The sequence below is a fragment of the Marmota flaviventris genome, chromosome 16 (genome assembly GCF_047511675.1).
Source record: "Marmota flaviventris isolate mMarFla1 chromosome 16, mMarFla1.hap1, whole genome shotgun sequence".
Classification (NCBI taxonomy): domain Eukaryota; kingdom Metazoa; phylum Chordata; class Mammalia; order Rodentia; family Sciuridae; genus Marmota; species Marmota flaviventris.
In genome coordinates, this window is record NC_092513.1 from 37,919,704 (window position 1) to 37,935,245 (window position 15,542).

At 35.5% G+C, this 15,542-nt stretch overlaps 1 protein-coding gene across 7 annotated transcripts in view; it reads left to right on the top strand.

The window, feature by feature from the left end:
• Positions 1-15,542, top strand: part of Nol4 (nucleolar protein 4) — a 306,404-nt gene that overhangs the window by 275,610 nt on the left and 15,252 nt on the right. For all 7 annotated transcript variants that reach the window (XM_071602644.1, XM_071602645.1, XM_027935708.2 and 4 more), the window contains one exon: positions 3,602-3,782. In XM_071602644.1, coding sequence (XP_071458745.1) covers positions 3,602-3,782 — 181 coding nt within the window. The remainder of the gene's footprint in view (positions 1-3,601; positions 3,783-15,542) is intronic.

The window sequence follows — 15,542 nt, forward strand, 5'->3', positions numbered from 1 at the left end:
GGCCCAATAGTTTTCACAAAGCTTTGGATGCAGTGATTTTTTACAAGTGTAAAGTAGAGTAAAGCAAAGCCACTAGAATGGTAAACAAGGAAGGATGCAGTATGCAACCTTCTCTGTATGTCTATACTCATAATCTCAGGAAAACATCCTTACAGTTCCATGGAGATCAGCTTAAACATGACTATTTAGTAGGGAATAGAATTATACACATGATAAAAAAGATTCATTTATGTATATTAAATAGGTTAGTGTTTCTATAACAAAAATACCTGAGACAATTAACTTATAAGAGAAAAATCTTATCTAGCCCAGGGATTTAGAGATTTTACCACCAGGAACAGGTGACTTCATTGCTTTGAGCCTCTGGTGGAGGTGCCAGATGGCAATGACTGGGAGCTCACAGACGAGCAAAACCACTTACATCTTGAAGCAGGAAGTAAAAGAGAGGAAGAGTTGGGCTCTCACAATCTCCTTTGAAGGCATATTCCCAGAGACCTAAGGAACTCCCCCAAGGATTCCACCACCTCCCAGGAGTAGCCTTACCCTGGAGACCAAGCCTTCAACACTGAACCTTTGGGGAACATCCAACAACCAAACAATAGCACCATGTAAACATCACAGGTTTATCTTTTAATCTTTTGGAAGTGGTGCCATTTTAATAATCTGAAACTCAATGAATATATGACATGTCTATTCCACTGTGGAGGAATAGGTGGGTGTACAAGTTTGAGTATCCCTTATCTGAAATGACTGGGATAAGAAGTATGTTGGATATTTATAGCTTTTTGGACTTTGGAATATTTCCATAGAATATTATGTGAGCAATCCCATATTAACAATCTAAACTCTGCAGCGTTCCAAATTCAAAAAACTTTGAGTGTCTTACAGGCAAGAATTTTTAGATATCAGAGCATTTTTTATTTTAGATTTTTATTTATATATACACATGTATTATACATATTTATTTATTACATGCCTATATAATATTAGTACTATCATATGTGTATATATACATATGTGCATCTCTGTCCCCAGGCAGAGAAGCTGGCACTCTTAGATGGCAGACCATTTCATTGGACCCTTATGAAGGGCTGATTAATTGTGTATAAGTTGTAGTCATCATTGGTTGAACTGTTTTTTCAATCACCTGGTCGCTATAACATGCCATTTAAAAAATAGTTGGTTCTAGACTCTAATAATTACTATGTTTCTGTGCCACTAATATTACTGACTTTGTTAATAATTCTCATTTAGAGTAGCCCTGTAGTTAGTATGATTATTGACCTCACACTTGCTTATTATGACACACACTTCCAACAACTGATTTCTGTAAATAATGTTGTAGATTATTGAAGTTTCTTTACTATGTATAATATACAAGTTCACCTTGACACAAAAGAAAACAATTTTACATTGTTCACTTATTTGTCAAATAGAAATATGTCTAGAAGTCTCAATTACCAGAGGTAATGTTGGCAAAGACCTAACAGCCTCTATAGAGAGCCACAATCCCAAATTCTCCTTCTTTGAGTACTTTTTGCTGACAAAGAGTAGCTGTCGGAATTAAAAATAATAATCTGGAAATTACTAACTTCCCATTCAAAGTCAGAGGGCCAGCAATACCAGAAATCTGATTCTGTTTAAGTCCCCTCTTTAAGAAAGTTTCTCTCAGGGAAAGTGCTATTCTAAGGTAATTAACCCTACCAGGGTTTTCTAAGGTTCAAATAGCAAGATTTTAAATTACAATCAGACTTTCTAGTTTATACATCAATTTAATTCAGTTCATATTTGTACTACGTAAATCTCAGATGCATCATTATTTATTGCATTTTAAAAGGCAATACGTGGCAAATAAATCTACATAAAAATTCCCTTGTTTATATTTTTTTATGCTATACAGTGATTTCCTTCCCATTTCCTTTTATTTTCACTTCAATCTACTTTGAAAAATGTTGCTGTTTCTGGCTCCACTATTTAGATTGGGAAGTCAAGTTATATATATATATATGTTTTTTAAATTTTGAATGCTACTCTTTGCTTTCCTAATCTTTCTATAAATGAAAAGTTAAAATCTATAGGCCTTCTGTCAGATATCTCTGGCTGAACATGATGGTCAGTGTCAAACATTGGATGTAGCTGAACACAGCAGAGACCAAGAGCAAAATTAACTGCTGACATAGCGATGTTTTCATGATGTGAAGGATCTCTCCATATAAAAAACATTCCTAAGTCCCCGGAGCAAACTCATTCCATACTCCCTCTTTTCTATCGCTTAGATCCACAAAACGATTTGAAAGTTACTTGTTTAACTGAACGTCCATTGTAATCTAAACTTAAGACCTGAAAAATGCTTCTGATGATGATAAAGGCATGCCCAAGGACTCACTAGAAATCTGTTTATAATTCTTTCCTGTTTAAAAAAGAAAGAAGATAAGTAATACAGAAGAATAGACAAATTAAACATATTGTATATATTTTAGGCTTTATAAACTCATGCTGAGTTTTACTAACAATTTTCACATAATTTATTAGAAATTTGAATTTTTATTTCCTCACAGCCTGACATGGTTGTAGAGTTTGAAGCAAATTTTGTGAACATAGGTGTATTTTAAGAACAAAAAACAAAAGCCAAAAAAAGCTGAAAGGCCCGTTTGTTTATTAAGGTCCTTGTCGTCGTGCTGTGGTGATGCATGTAACAGGCTTAGCTTAGAGTTGATACTCAATTTTGCTTACTTAGTTTGCTTACCATGATATATAAAGAGAAAGGAGGAGAGAAAAAGGAAGGTGAGGGAGAGAGGGAGACAGGGAAGAAGGCCTGCAGAAAAAGATTTTGAGGAACTCAAATTTTTGTCAAATGTTTCTTTTCCTTTTATTATAATTTCTCTTCACATGATTTTTTAAGCCTAGCTCATTCTCTCTTAATTTTATTTTTTGACATAAAATTCACCCTCTCAGGAGTTTCTAAGTACCCAGTACAATACTGTCAACCACATACCCTTGGTACAACAGAGCTCCAGGACCGTGCTTGCGCTGCCCCTGAATGACTAAAAGTGTACAACTACAGACTGACTCTCCCCTCTCCCTTCCCCCTGACACCTGGAAACCACCATTCTTCTTTATGTTTCTGTGAGTTTGAATGCATGAGATATATAAGATAAATAGACTCATTCAACATTTGCTTTTTTGTAACAGGCTTATTTCACTCAGCATAATGTCCCTAAGTTTCATCTATTTTGTTGTAAATGAACAGGGTATCCTTTTTTCAGGCTGAATAATATTCCATTGTAAGTATATGCCATGTCTTCTCTATCCATTTGCTTGCCAGGGGTCATATAGACTGTTTCACTTCTTGACTATTGTGAATGACTCTCTACGTGTAATTTTAAATTCAGCTGGAAATTGTTAATTGCTCCGTCTCTAATGTGCCCACCTAGTTTCTTTGCTGTCTTTTTTTAGTTTTTAGCAAAATTGTGGAAACTGTGCATATGAACTTACTTAATATTTGCTGTGTAAAGCTATGTAGGTGACATTTAGACAGTCCCAGTCGGGGTGAAATAGTATGATGACTTGATAAATAATGAAGTGTGGTGTGTCATTGCAGGACGAGTCTGCTCCAGGGGACAAACAGTGTAAACCAGAGGCAGCCCAGGCCACCTATTCAACGTCAACGGTTCCGGGCTCACAGGAGGTCTTATACATCAATGGAAATGGGACCTACAGTTACCATAGTTACAGAGGGCTAGGAGGAGGACTGCTAAACCTGAACGATGCTTCCAGTAGCGGTGAGTCTTTACTGTATTTTATATTGTGTGTGTCCTTTGGGGGATCATCAATTTTCTAAACCTGAAAGAAGAAAATGGATATATCGTTATAAGCCATAGTCAATGCCAATCTGGTAAAAACAACCATTGAAAAAGACATAATGATTATTTCCCTACACAGAAAATTCACTATTTTGTTGATGTTTCTGAGAGCACTGTTCCACAATTGAACCATTGTTGTTTTATGCTAAAAACAAAACAAATCTGATTAGAGAAATAGCAATTTTTTTTTCAAATAGTAATACGTTCTGCCTCCAATGCTATCCTGTACTATTCATCAAGAATGATGAAACATTTCCTTAATGTTCAAAGAGGCTTTTGATTGGGCTGGGGTTGTGGCTCAGTGACAGGGCACTTGCCTAGTGTATGGGGGCACTGGGTTAGATCCTCAGTAGCGCATAAATAAATAAATAAAGGTCTTGTGTCCATCTACCACTAAAAAATATTGTTTAAAAAAAAAAGGTTGATTTGGAGTATTTGAGACACCAGGAATTTTACTGATGATGATACACACACCATTGTAACTAAGAAGATACAAAGTAACAAATGAGGACACATGGCTCTCATATCAATGGCATGCTTCACAGTAGCAACTGGTACACTGGAACCGCCTCCATTTGCTCATGCTTGATAAATTTTGGGGACTTTCTTGATGATTTCTAAATGAGTCAGGGAGTTGCATGTTTAATGTTAAGCCATACATCTTACAAAAAAAATATACACAGGTGAGTTTTCTTATACCTGGGTTGCAAGAAAAACTTTTTTAACTATACTTAAAATTCAGGGAATATGAGTTTAATTATACTGCGCACGCGCACACACACAAACACACACACACACAACTTTTGCATGACAAAAAACAGAGTTTTAAGAAGATGAATGATGAAATGGAAAACTACTAGCTACATAGACTACAGATGGCTAAAAAGACGATACATGAAACTCCTCTAAAAATTAAGAAGCAGTATACCTAAAATCATGTTAAAAAGGCAAGAAAGGGCTGAGGATAGAACTCAGTGGTAGAGTATGTGCTTAGCATTCATAAGGCTGTGAGTTCAATTTCCAAAACTAGGGGGGAAAAAAGAAGAAAGAAACGAAATAGAATCAGAATATTTTTTGACAAATCTGTGAGGAAATAGGTACTTCATTGCATTTCTTTAGAAGTGCATAAATTTGAAGTGAAATCAGACAAACATCTAGCCAAATTAAATGTGCATTTACCATCCAACCCAACAATCTCATTAGGATTCTATTTCAAAGGCACATTAGTAAGTGCACAAAAAAAAATGTATATATATATATATATATATTAGAATAGTCTAAGGGTAGAATTCTCTGAATATAATTGTTTTTATACACTATTTTGATCATTTAACTTTAGAGAAATGCACATATTTACATAATTATGAAACCATTTTTATGTTGCCTTTAAATGGGAAGGAAAGTGATACAAATGAACTTTAGCCATTAAATGAGTTATTGGCCTAGCCCCACAGGAAGGAACTTTTCCAAGTGAATTTTAAAAATCATACTTTGAATCTGTAAGTGTTGAAACCAGCGATGATACCTTAAACTATTTCCAGAAACCACAGTTTGATTTTGAGACTATTGCCTATGTATTTTGGTTTAAAGCAAATATGCAATTATGCTGATGTCAGGGAAAACTTGGATTTTCAGCAGGGAATAAAGTCAATATAGACAGAAGATCAATAAGTTTAAATAAAAACTCCATAATCTTGAAATTGAATTGTGATATCAGTGGGAACTTATAAGATACTTTTACTTTTCTTGAAAACGCATTTCCCATCTCTTTCCAATAAAAATGCCTAGAAACAAAGACTAATTTGAATTTGAAAATTGAATTAGGCTCTATTGGCATTTATTACAGTTTGGTAGAAATTACAGTATCATGTGAAATGCGTCCCTACTCTAAGAAATTGGTCACCTTTGTGACGCTGGAAATAGGTACTGAGTATTTTCAGGAGTTACTCTTCTGAAAGGTGAGGTGCTCTTTGGTCTAAAATTACAGGTCCTCCAAAGACAGGATCCCTGAGCTTTGGTCTATACACATTGCCTCCAAGCTCAAAAGATGGAAGAAAAAAAAAGAAGCTTATTTGGAAAAGATATTAAATTTCAGGTGTATATTGACTTTCCAAATGCTAAGAAGCCTTCTCAGTTTTTTTTTTTTTTAAGTCTTCCTTTTACTTGGACAGCAAATGAGCTAGAAAGATCAAGTCCAAGATCAGAAAAAGCAAAGGCAAACAAAAAGTAAGAATTCTTTTAGCCTCTAAATCTAGAAACACTAACACTTCTTTTTTAACGATTTACCTAAGAAGTAAGTAAACCAGGACCTTGTGCATGCAAGGCAAGCACTCTACCAACTGAGCTACATCCCCAGCCCCCTAAGAAGTCAGCTCCCTAAGAAGTAAGAATTTAACCACCAAATCACAATATTTGGGAGATGTTTACTAAAGATTCTATTGGCATACCTTTCTTGGTCTTCTCAATTAAAAATTGTTCTTTTATAAAATTATTAATTTGGTACCAATATCAGTTGTTACCACTTACTAAAACCTTAGGGTACTTCAGTGCAAGCTTCATTTAATTACACAGTTCTATGAGGAGGTATGCTCTGCAAATTGTGCATAAAAATCTTTATAAAATTGAATTTATCCACATTTTAAAAAAATAATGACGAGACACCAATTCTTTTCTTTCTTTAATTTTTTATTGTTGGTTGTTCAAAACATTACAAATTTCTTGATATATCATATTTCACACTTTGATTCAAGTGGGTTATGAACTCCCATTTTTACCCCATATACAGATTGCAGAATCACATCAGTTACACATCCATTGAATTCTAGTTCCTGAGGCTCAGAGACATTGAATGACTCATCCAAAGTCCCTCTAATGAAGGATTTAAACACAGCAATCTGACGTCAGAAGCCACATTCTTAACCACTGGGCTGATAAGTGGTCCAAGGAACCAAACATTGAAGTGGTGTTAGTCCCTAGTGGCCACTAACCTATTTTCTGTTTCCATAAACTCTCCTGTTTTGAATACAACATATAAATGAATCATACAATATGTGGTCTTTCGTATCTGCTTTTTTTTTCACTTAGCATGAAATTTTCAAGGTTCATCCATGTGGTATAGTTAAGTATCATTACTTCATTCTTTCTACTGACAAAAGTAGTATTCCATTCCATGGGTATGTCATATTTTGTTCAGTTATTCATTAATGATTGGCACTTTGGTGTTACCACAGATAATGCTGAATTACACATTTATGTACAAGTTTGTATGTTCTCTTGGGTATTCACCTAGAGATAGCATGGCTGATTGATGCATATGGTGTCTCTGTTTAATATAATGAGGAAATACCAGCCTGAACATGAGGTGTCTTTCTGCTTATTTTAATTTTTTACATTATCTTTCAACTCTGTCTTTCCTGCAGTATTTACAGTATAAGCTTTGCACAATTTTATTAATTTTAGCCCTGAGTTTTTCACTTTGTTGGTGTCATCGTAAATGGAATTTGTTTCTTAAGTTTTATTTTTGGATTACTTATTTTAAGTTCACAGAAATATGATTATTGACCTAGATGTCATACATCTGTAACCTTGCTGAGCTCATGTATTAGTTCTATGGGTTTTTAAATGGATTTAAGATTTTCTGTACACAAAATAATATCATTTGTGAATAGAAATAGTTTTACTTCTTTCTTCCAATAAGGACTCCATTTATTTCTTGTTCTTGCCTAATTGCCTTGATCAGAACCTCCAATAAATATTGAGTTGGAGCAATAATGGTGAACACACTTATGTTGTCCCTCATCTTATGGGGAATGCCATTAAGTATGATGTTTCACCATTAAGTATGATGTTTACTTTGGGTTCTTTATATGTGCCTTTTATTAATTGAAAAAGTTCCTTTTTTCCTAGTTTGTTTGCTTTCCTGAAGGGATGCTGGGTTTTAACAAATGTTTTTTTTTTTTTTCTGCATCTATGTAGATTATCAGGTAGTATTGTTCTTTTATAAATTACATTCATTTTTTTATGTTAAATCTTACATTCCTGTGGTAAATCCCCCTGATCCAGAGAAACAGTTATTTTTATACACTGCTTGATTAAGATTGCCAATATTTCATTGAGATTTCTTGGGTCCACATTCATAAAAATAATGTCCTCAAAAAAAAAAAAAAAGAAAGAAATGCTGTTCTCTATATTTTGTTCTAATGATATCTGTGTCTGGTTTTGGTTTGAGGGTAGCTCTGACCTTCTAGAATGAGTTGGTTAAGTGTTCCTCCTTCTGCTTGAAGAGTTTGGGAACTTGTGATATTAACTCTTTAAAGCATTGATAAATTTTAGTGGAGACACCATCTGGGCCTGAGCCTTTGTTTTCAGCTTGCTTTTTGATTACTTGATTTCTTTACCTTTCATAGGTCTGCTTATAACTTTCCTTTTCATCTTGAGAAAGTTTAGATAGTTTTAGTTATTTCTAGAAATTGCCCCATTCTATCTAAATTATCTAATTGATCAACCAAAATTATTGAGTTTTGCTTCATAATTATAGCATTTTATAAATTTTATTTCTGTAAGGTCAGTAATATGATGTTCCCTCTTTCACTTCTGAATCTATAATCTGAATGTTTTTTCCTTTTCTTCTTGATCAATCTAACTAAAGATTGTCAGTCTGGTTGATCTTTCAAAGGACAAGTTTTTGGCTTCATTACTTTTTCTCTATTTCATTTATTTATTTTCTAATTTTTATGATTTATTTCATTCAGTTTACATCACACTCAGTTTGCTCTTATTTCCTAGTGTTTTAAGCACAACATCATGTTATTCAATTTGAAATCCTTTCTTTCTCCCATAAATACAGACAAAAGCAGCCATTGATTTCTTTCTGAGCACTTCTTTATCTTCACTCCATACATATTGGTCTTTTAAGCTTTTATCCAGCTCAAAGTATTTTTTCTATTTCAGTCATCATTTCTCCTTTGATCCAGTGGTTACATAATAATGTGTTATTAATTTCCACAAGACACTTCATAAAATTTCAAGTGTTTTAGGCTTATTAGAGCTTTTTAAAATTATCCATCTATGGCATATGCTAAAGAATACTCCATCTGCACTTGAGAAGAATGTATCTTCTTATAAATGTGTGATAGGTTTAGTTGGTCTATAGTATTGTTCAAGATCTTTATGTTCTTATTGATCTTCTGCCTATTTTTTATATTCATTATTGAGAGAAAAACATTGATGTCTCCAACTACTATTGTTAAAATATCTGTTTTTGCCTGTAAAATATCTTTCTTTATCTCTGGTAGCCACTTTTTGTTTTAAAGTCTGTTTTGCCAAATTTTAGTTCTTTGTATTTTAATACTATAATACCAAAAAAAGGCAATAGTAAATTGGATAATGTTGGTGCTGCTGAAAATTTTTTTAAAAATGGACAAAGATTTGAACATGTAGGTGATATTTATTAGGGTTCTCTAGAGGAACAGAACCAACAGGAGGTATGATCATAAAAAGTGGATTTATTAGATTGGCTAACACAACCAGAAGCTGGATAGTCCACAATGGCTGTCTGCAGGCAGGAGAGCTAGAGGAACCAGTAGCTGCCCTGACCAAGATGCTGAAGCCTCAGAATTATAGGGATAAATAAATGATGCTACCCCAGTCTGAGACCAAAAGCTTCTGGAAACTTTCTGGAGAATCACTGACAGAGTCTGCTTTTTAAGAGTAAAGAAGCCAGAGTGTGAGGTCCTTAGGAAATCACAGCAGCAATCAAGGAACTATTTGAGAAGAATGAGCTTGCATCTTCTGCTTCTTCTTTGTTCTTCCAACTTTTATTCTATGCAAGCCTCCAACCTATGGGATGGCACTGCCCATGCTTAGGGAAAGTCTCCACTTCAGTTCTCTATCCCACATGCCAATCATTCCTAGATACACCCTCATTGACACACCCAGAAGCCTCCTAATTTTGGACATCTCTTAATCCAATCAAGTTAACAATTTAAATTGAGCATTAGATGACAGGAGTCTAGAATGAAATAAGCATTGCTCACTCTATTCCTATATAACCAAAATCTTTGCTCCATAGGTGGATAAAGAATTTGGGAGGCCCAATGAAAAATGAAAATATGGAGCTTTTTATTTAAAATTAAGAATTTTCAGACATTGACTGCAGAGAATTAAACCAAGCATGAGGCTTGAGGCTTCACAAGTTTCATGCCCACTTTGCTTCTTTAATTTATTTAGCAAGTCAGAGAGAAGCATGGGTTTTTCATGAAAAAAAAAAAAAAGCAAATAGCTAATGCTGGGGAGAAAGACAACGTGTACATAAAAGGAGAAAGATGAAGATACAGTGAGAAATTTTTGAAAGATTTCCTGAGAAGAGAGGAGAGTACCTTGGGGCAGCTGCCAATCATGGTAAAAACTAAGAGGAAGAAAATTTTATCAAATTTTATTAGATTACTAATAAGCAGATTCCCCAAAGTCTTTCTTGTCTTTCAATTCATTCTCCACCAACACACCAAATTAATCTTTAAGAAAAGGAGAGCCTTACCAGGCTTAGTGGCGTACAACTGTAATCCCAGGCAGGAGGATTCCAGTGTCAAGACCAGTCTGGGCAATTTAGCTAGATCCTGTCTCAAAATTAAAAATAAAAAGACTGGGGTTATAACTCAGAGATAGAACATCCCTGGGTTTAATCCCCAGTGTGGCTAAAAAAAAGACATAGAAAGGGCAAATCTATCTGATCACTTCAACATTTAAAACCCTTCTTGTTCTTAAGTAAATGACATTATTTAGCCCTTCCTTCCTGAGGTCCATCTAGTTGAAACTTATTTGGCCCTCTTTCCCCTCTAATCCATTATTTATTTCTCATTCATTAAACGCAGGACTCCATGTATAGGTCAGGTATGGTCATACACTCACAGCATCCTGAATCTGTCCTGTGAAGTATATATCACAATACACACATGCATGTGCGCGCACACACACACGTACACACAATTATACCACATTTGTATCCATTTCTCTGTCATATTGTTTTGGGTGATGTTCAAAAGACATACATGAGGGTCTGGGCAGGGGCACAGCTCAGCTATAGGGAGCTAGGAAACTTTCCTGGCATGCATAGGGTCCATTGTTCAATCCTCAGCACCACTGCCAAAAAATAAAAAATAAATAAATAAACAAATCCCAGATATGAAATCTGGTATAGATTTCAGGTAGGTAGCCATGTAAGTGGTTAGAAAGCAAGTTTGATAAATTTAACATTTGAATATAAATATTTCAGTACTATGTTGAGGTCCATCTTATCTTGTTTGGAAATCTTCCCCCCCCCCAACAGCTAACTCCCTGTCATAGAATGATTGAGTCTAAAAGACTTGAGAAATCCTTTGATAGCAATCTCTTTAATTCTTAAAGGCTATAAAGGCTCAGAAAGGTAGACCATGGTAGTCAAAGATGTGAACTCGGGGGTGTCTACTTCATATGTCCTTGGGCTTTTGTATGATGAGATAAAGATTTTGTAAGGATACAACAAAAGAATGCCCTCCACTGCTGAGAAAAACAGAACTAAGCTAACCAGGATGAGATGTAGCAAATTAAAAATGAAGTGATTTTTTTTTTGAACAATGCTTTTGGCAGCCCATAACTGAATTAAAACAACATAATAACAATAAAACAGTAAAACAATGATCTTGGCAAATAGAGATTTTAGATTTAAACCAAAGAGAACTTCTGGAATGCACATTTGAAGAACTCTAGCCGTGGTAATGGTGACGTGCTGTCTTCGGAAGTTATCTCTAAATACTTTTTCTGCTCCAAGATTTCATACTACGTAATGCTGATATTGTCCACAGCTGGTTTGGTTTTGTTTAGTTTTTATCACAGCAAGGCAACTTGTTGATTAGGCTTGCTATTTCCTTTATTTGGGGACGTGTGTCATAAATTCTGAGGCCTCCATCTATTCTGATTTTTTTAAAAATGGTATTAGCTATTATCTCTTCGTCTTTAAGGCATTAAAACCCATCATTCCCTGAAACAGATCTGGAGCTGTGGAGAAAGAAACTATATACATATGCAAACATCTTGAGAGCTAAAAAGGACATGACAGAAGATAAACATTATACTAGATGCCAGCATCATATCTCATGGCTGACAACTCCAGCTCATCTACGTTTGAGAGATCTTGATTTTAGAATTTGTACATCTGCAAAGTGTGGAATGGAGCAGCAACTTAAATTAATTATGCATTTGAATTTGTCAAGCAGCCAAAGGCAATCGGAATCCAAAGCATTACCTGGAGAAATTGAGAAGCATAAGAAAGAGAACAAAGACTGAAGGAAAAATTATGCTTCTAGAACCCGTTTGAACTAATGTTATAACAGTAACATGAGACCTGCAAACCGTGCTATGTTCAAGAAGACTGTGAAGGCAGAAGAAAGAAAAAGGAAACCTTAACATCAGTTGGATTTAACTTGACAAGTATTATGGGTTCCTATGTTCCCATCATTGTACTTTTAATAAAACAAAGTTGAATAAGGCAGAATCTGTGACCTCAAGAAACACACAAATTAAAAAAGAGAGAGAAAATATTCTTCTTTCCCTTGTTTAAATGTCAAAATACTCTATTGAAATGTGTTCTCCTCTGTGAATCCTTGTTCTACTTCACTATCTTTCCAGTCTTTGGAAGATTAATCACTCCATCGTGAATGCCTTTCTTCTGGCATGTAACTCATTGAATTGTGACATGTTTTTAAACATTTTTCCCTAAATAGATATGTGCTCCTTGAAAGCAGAAACTTTGTCTTGTTCGGTTACATCTCCCTGAGTAAGACCAGACTTACAGTAAGTGCTCAATCATATTGGCCTACAAATGAATATTTTTAAATAGAACTTATTCCCAAAGTTAAAAGGTACAGAGTCAATTATTTATATATTTTGGGTGGCAGGGGTGAAAGGATTATATTGTGAAAAGCACAGGAATCAGAGGGAAAATTAAACTGAAATTGGGGATTCTGTGGGTACAAGAGGAAGACTCCAGTTCTTTCATTAGTTTGTGGCCTATTGAAGTTATAGAGTTTTATAAATTCCTGCTTAATTTTGAATATAATACCAATAAGAAAAGCTGGCCCATGTTGGAGACTTCATTGCAAGAAAAGATTCTAACTACTAACAGTGCCAGAGCGCCCTTCAAATTCTTAATTAGCCAACCTCCATTTGTTTTGACTTGGCAAGGGTCTGAACCCAACAATCCAAATTTTCAAGTTGGATTATTATCAAAATGACAGCAGTTACAATTTGTATAAAGAATTTATTCAAATTATCCAACTGAAATGAGAAGCAAGCAAGCAGCCAATCCTCCTATTATCCCATCCATTTACATAGGACTAGGGAATGCTTTCTTTCTACCAGGAAGTTCACATTGAGCTGTCTAAAGAGGGCAATTGTGGCTCACTGCAGTTTTCTATTGAATCTCTTAAGTCTAAATTATATGCATGATGCATAATTTAACTACTGATGTTTCCTCTCCACAACTCCATGGGGCAGACTTTTCAATTTGTTTTTTCAACTCTGATATAAACTGGGCTCATATACAGACCAAAATCCAACAAGACCAAATTGTAGTAATAATGACCATAATAACTGACATTTGTATGGCAGTTTCTAGTTTGCCAGAATCTTTGCACTCATTCTCTTCTTTGCTCTTCACTAACATTCAGGACTGTTGGCTTCAAAGGTTCTTCTGATCAAGGTCTATAATTATGAGTCTAAGGAAGCTTGGCCATAGGACTCGCTATCATCCTAGAGCTACTTCACAATGGTATTAGGGGCTATGTCCGTGAACTGGGCCAGGCCCCAACACTCTGCAACACCATTTCTCATTCCTATTCTGTAATTTCCAAAGGAGTTTTCTATTCATTTACTGTTATCACTTCTCACCTTCAGTTCACTCTTGAATCCATTATAACCAGCTTCTTCCCACCATTTTGCTGGAATTGATCTGGTTAAGTTTATTGGTGATTCCACTAATTGCCAAACTAAAGATGTTTTTGACATTTAGTTGACTGGATTTGGGGGGTGCATTTGAATCTCCTGGCGACTAGAGCCTTGGAAGGTCCTCCTCTTGGCATTCACAATGCACTCTCCTCCCGGGTGCTCCTCACATCAGTGCTGTCCTGCTGATTTCCCAGGTATTCTTTTTTTTCTCCACTGGTGCCCTTCCATGGCGGAATTTCCCTATCATCCCAAGCCTTGACCTTTTAATTTTATTATTCAGTACACTGCCTGAAAGAGAGTTCTCTAGCTCTTCTGGTTTCAAATGCACAACACTCCCAAATCTCCTTATCTACCCCATTCCTTCCCCTGAGTTTCAGTTTGTTTTGTTTGGTTTGTTTTGGTTTGGTACCAGGGATTGAACCCAGGAACACTTAATTACTGAGCCATCCCCAGTCCTTTTTATTTTATTTTGAGACAGGGTCACACCAAATTGCTTAGGGCCTCGCTAAGTTGCTGAAGCTGGCCTCGAACTTGCAATCACTGTGCCTGAGCCTCCCTAGTCACTGGGATTACAGGCATGCCCACTGCGCTGAGCTTGAATTTCAGATTTTATATCCATTTGTCTACCAGATAGCTTGACCCCGACATCCCAAGAAACCTAAGATTTAGTTATTCAGAACTGAATTCTTCACCCCCACAAATACTATTGCCTGTCTCTGGGCTTATCGCATGCAAAAATACTGTCCCTTGCATCTGAGTCACACCAGATCTGATGTTCCCTAGGATACCTTTTCTGATTGCTTCACTTGTTTTCTGGCTAAGTTTTCTCACTGTGTGTTCACAGGGTACTCTAGGCTTACCCTGCTGTGTGTGCTCTTTTCTGTATTAGACTAAGAAGAGTTTGAGGACAGGTGAGGTGACTTTATTTTCTGTCATATCCCCAGTGTCAGTAGATAACTGGCTGACATTAATACTCCATGTATACTGAATAGATACATGAATGACTAAGTAAAATTTCTCCAAGGAAATAGTGTGCCTTTTTGACAATCTTAATTAAATCCAGTTACGTGTGGGAATAATCAAAGTTCATGATATCGCCTTAACATTTACTTTCTGTTCATACCCTGAAGAGCACAATATTGAAGGAAGAAAAATATTTCATTTTGAACATTTCCAAGAAATATTTTTGAAATACATAAATTCTGCTTTAAAATGTGTTCAGCTTAAGCCTCTGATTCAGGAAAGAAGTGATTTCCGTACTTATCCAGGGACTTGGGAAAGTGCACTTTTTCTCTTTCCCTTGCACTCTAAATAAATTGTTCTGGCTTGATAGCCCCATGCCAGGAAGAAGTACAGATAGGTAGGGAGGGGACCATTGTCTTCCTACTGTAAGAGACCAGCAGGATGTTTCTGCTGAGTGAAAATTGCTTAAGGTCTGTTATATAAAACTCCAGAGATAATGACTTGATAGAGTAGTGCCTCAAAGTGAGTCATAGAAACTAAGATATCCCCTGCCGTGAATTAGTAGGCCCCTTGCATAATGGGAAGATCTGTATGATGATAACATTATCTGAAGAAAGGTGATTGTATGATCTAATTGTAATCAACATAATTGGGATTATGTAGTTATTATATCTCAATAGAGCTCCAATTAAGTTTGAGTGGGTTGCCAAAGCGCATTTTATAGCACATAGTGAACTT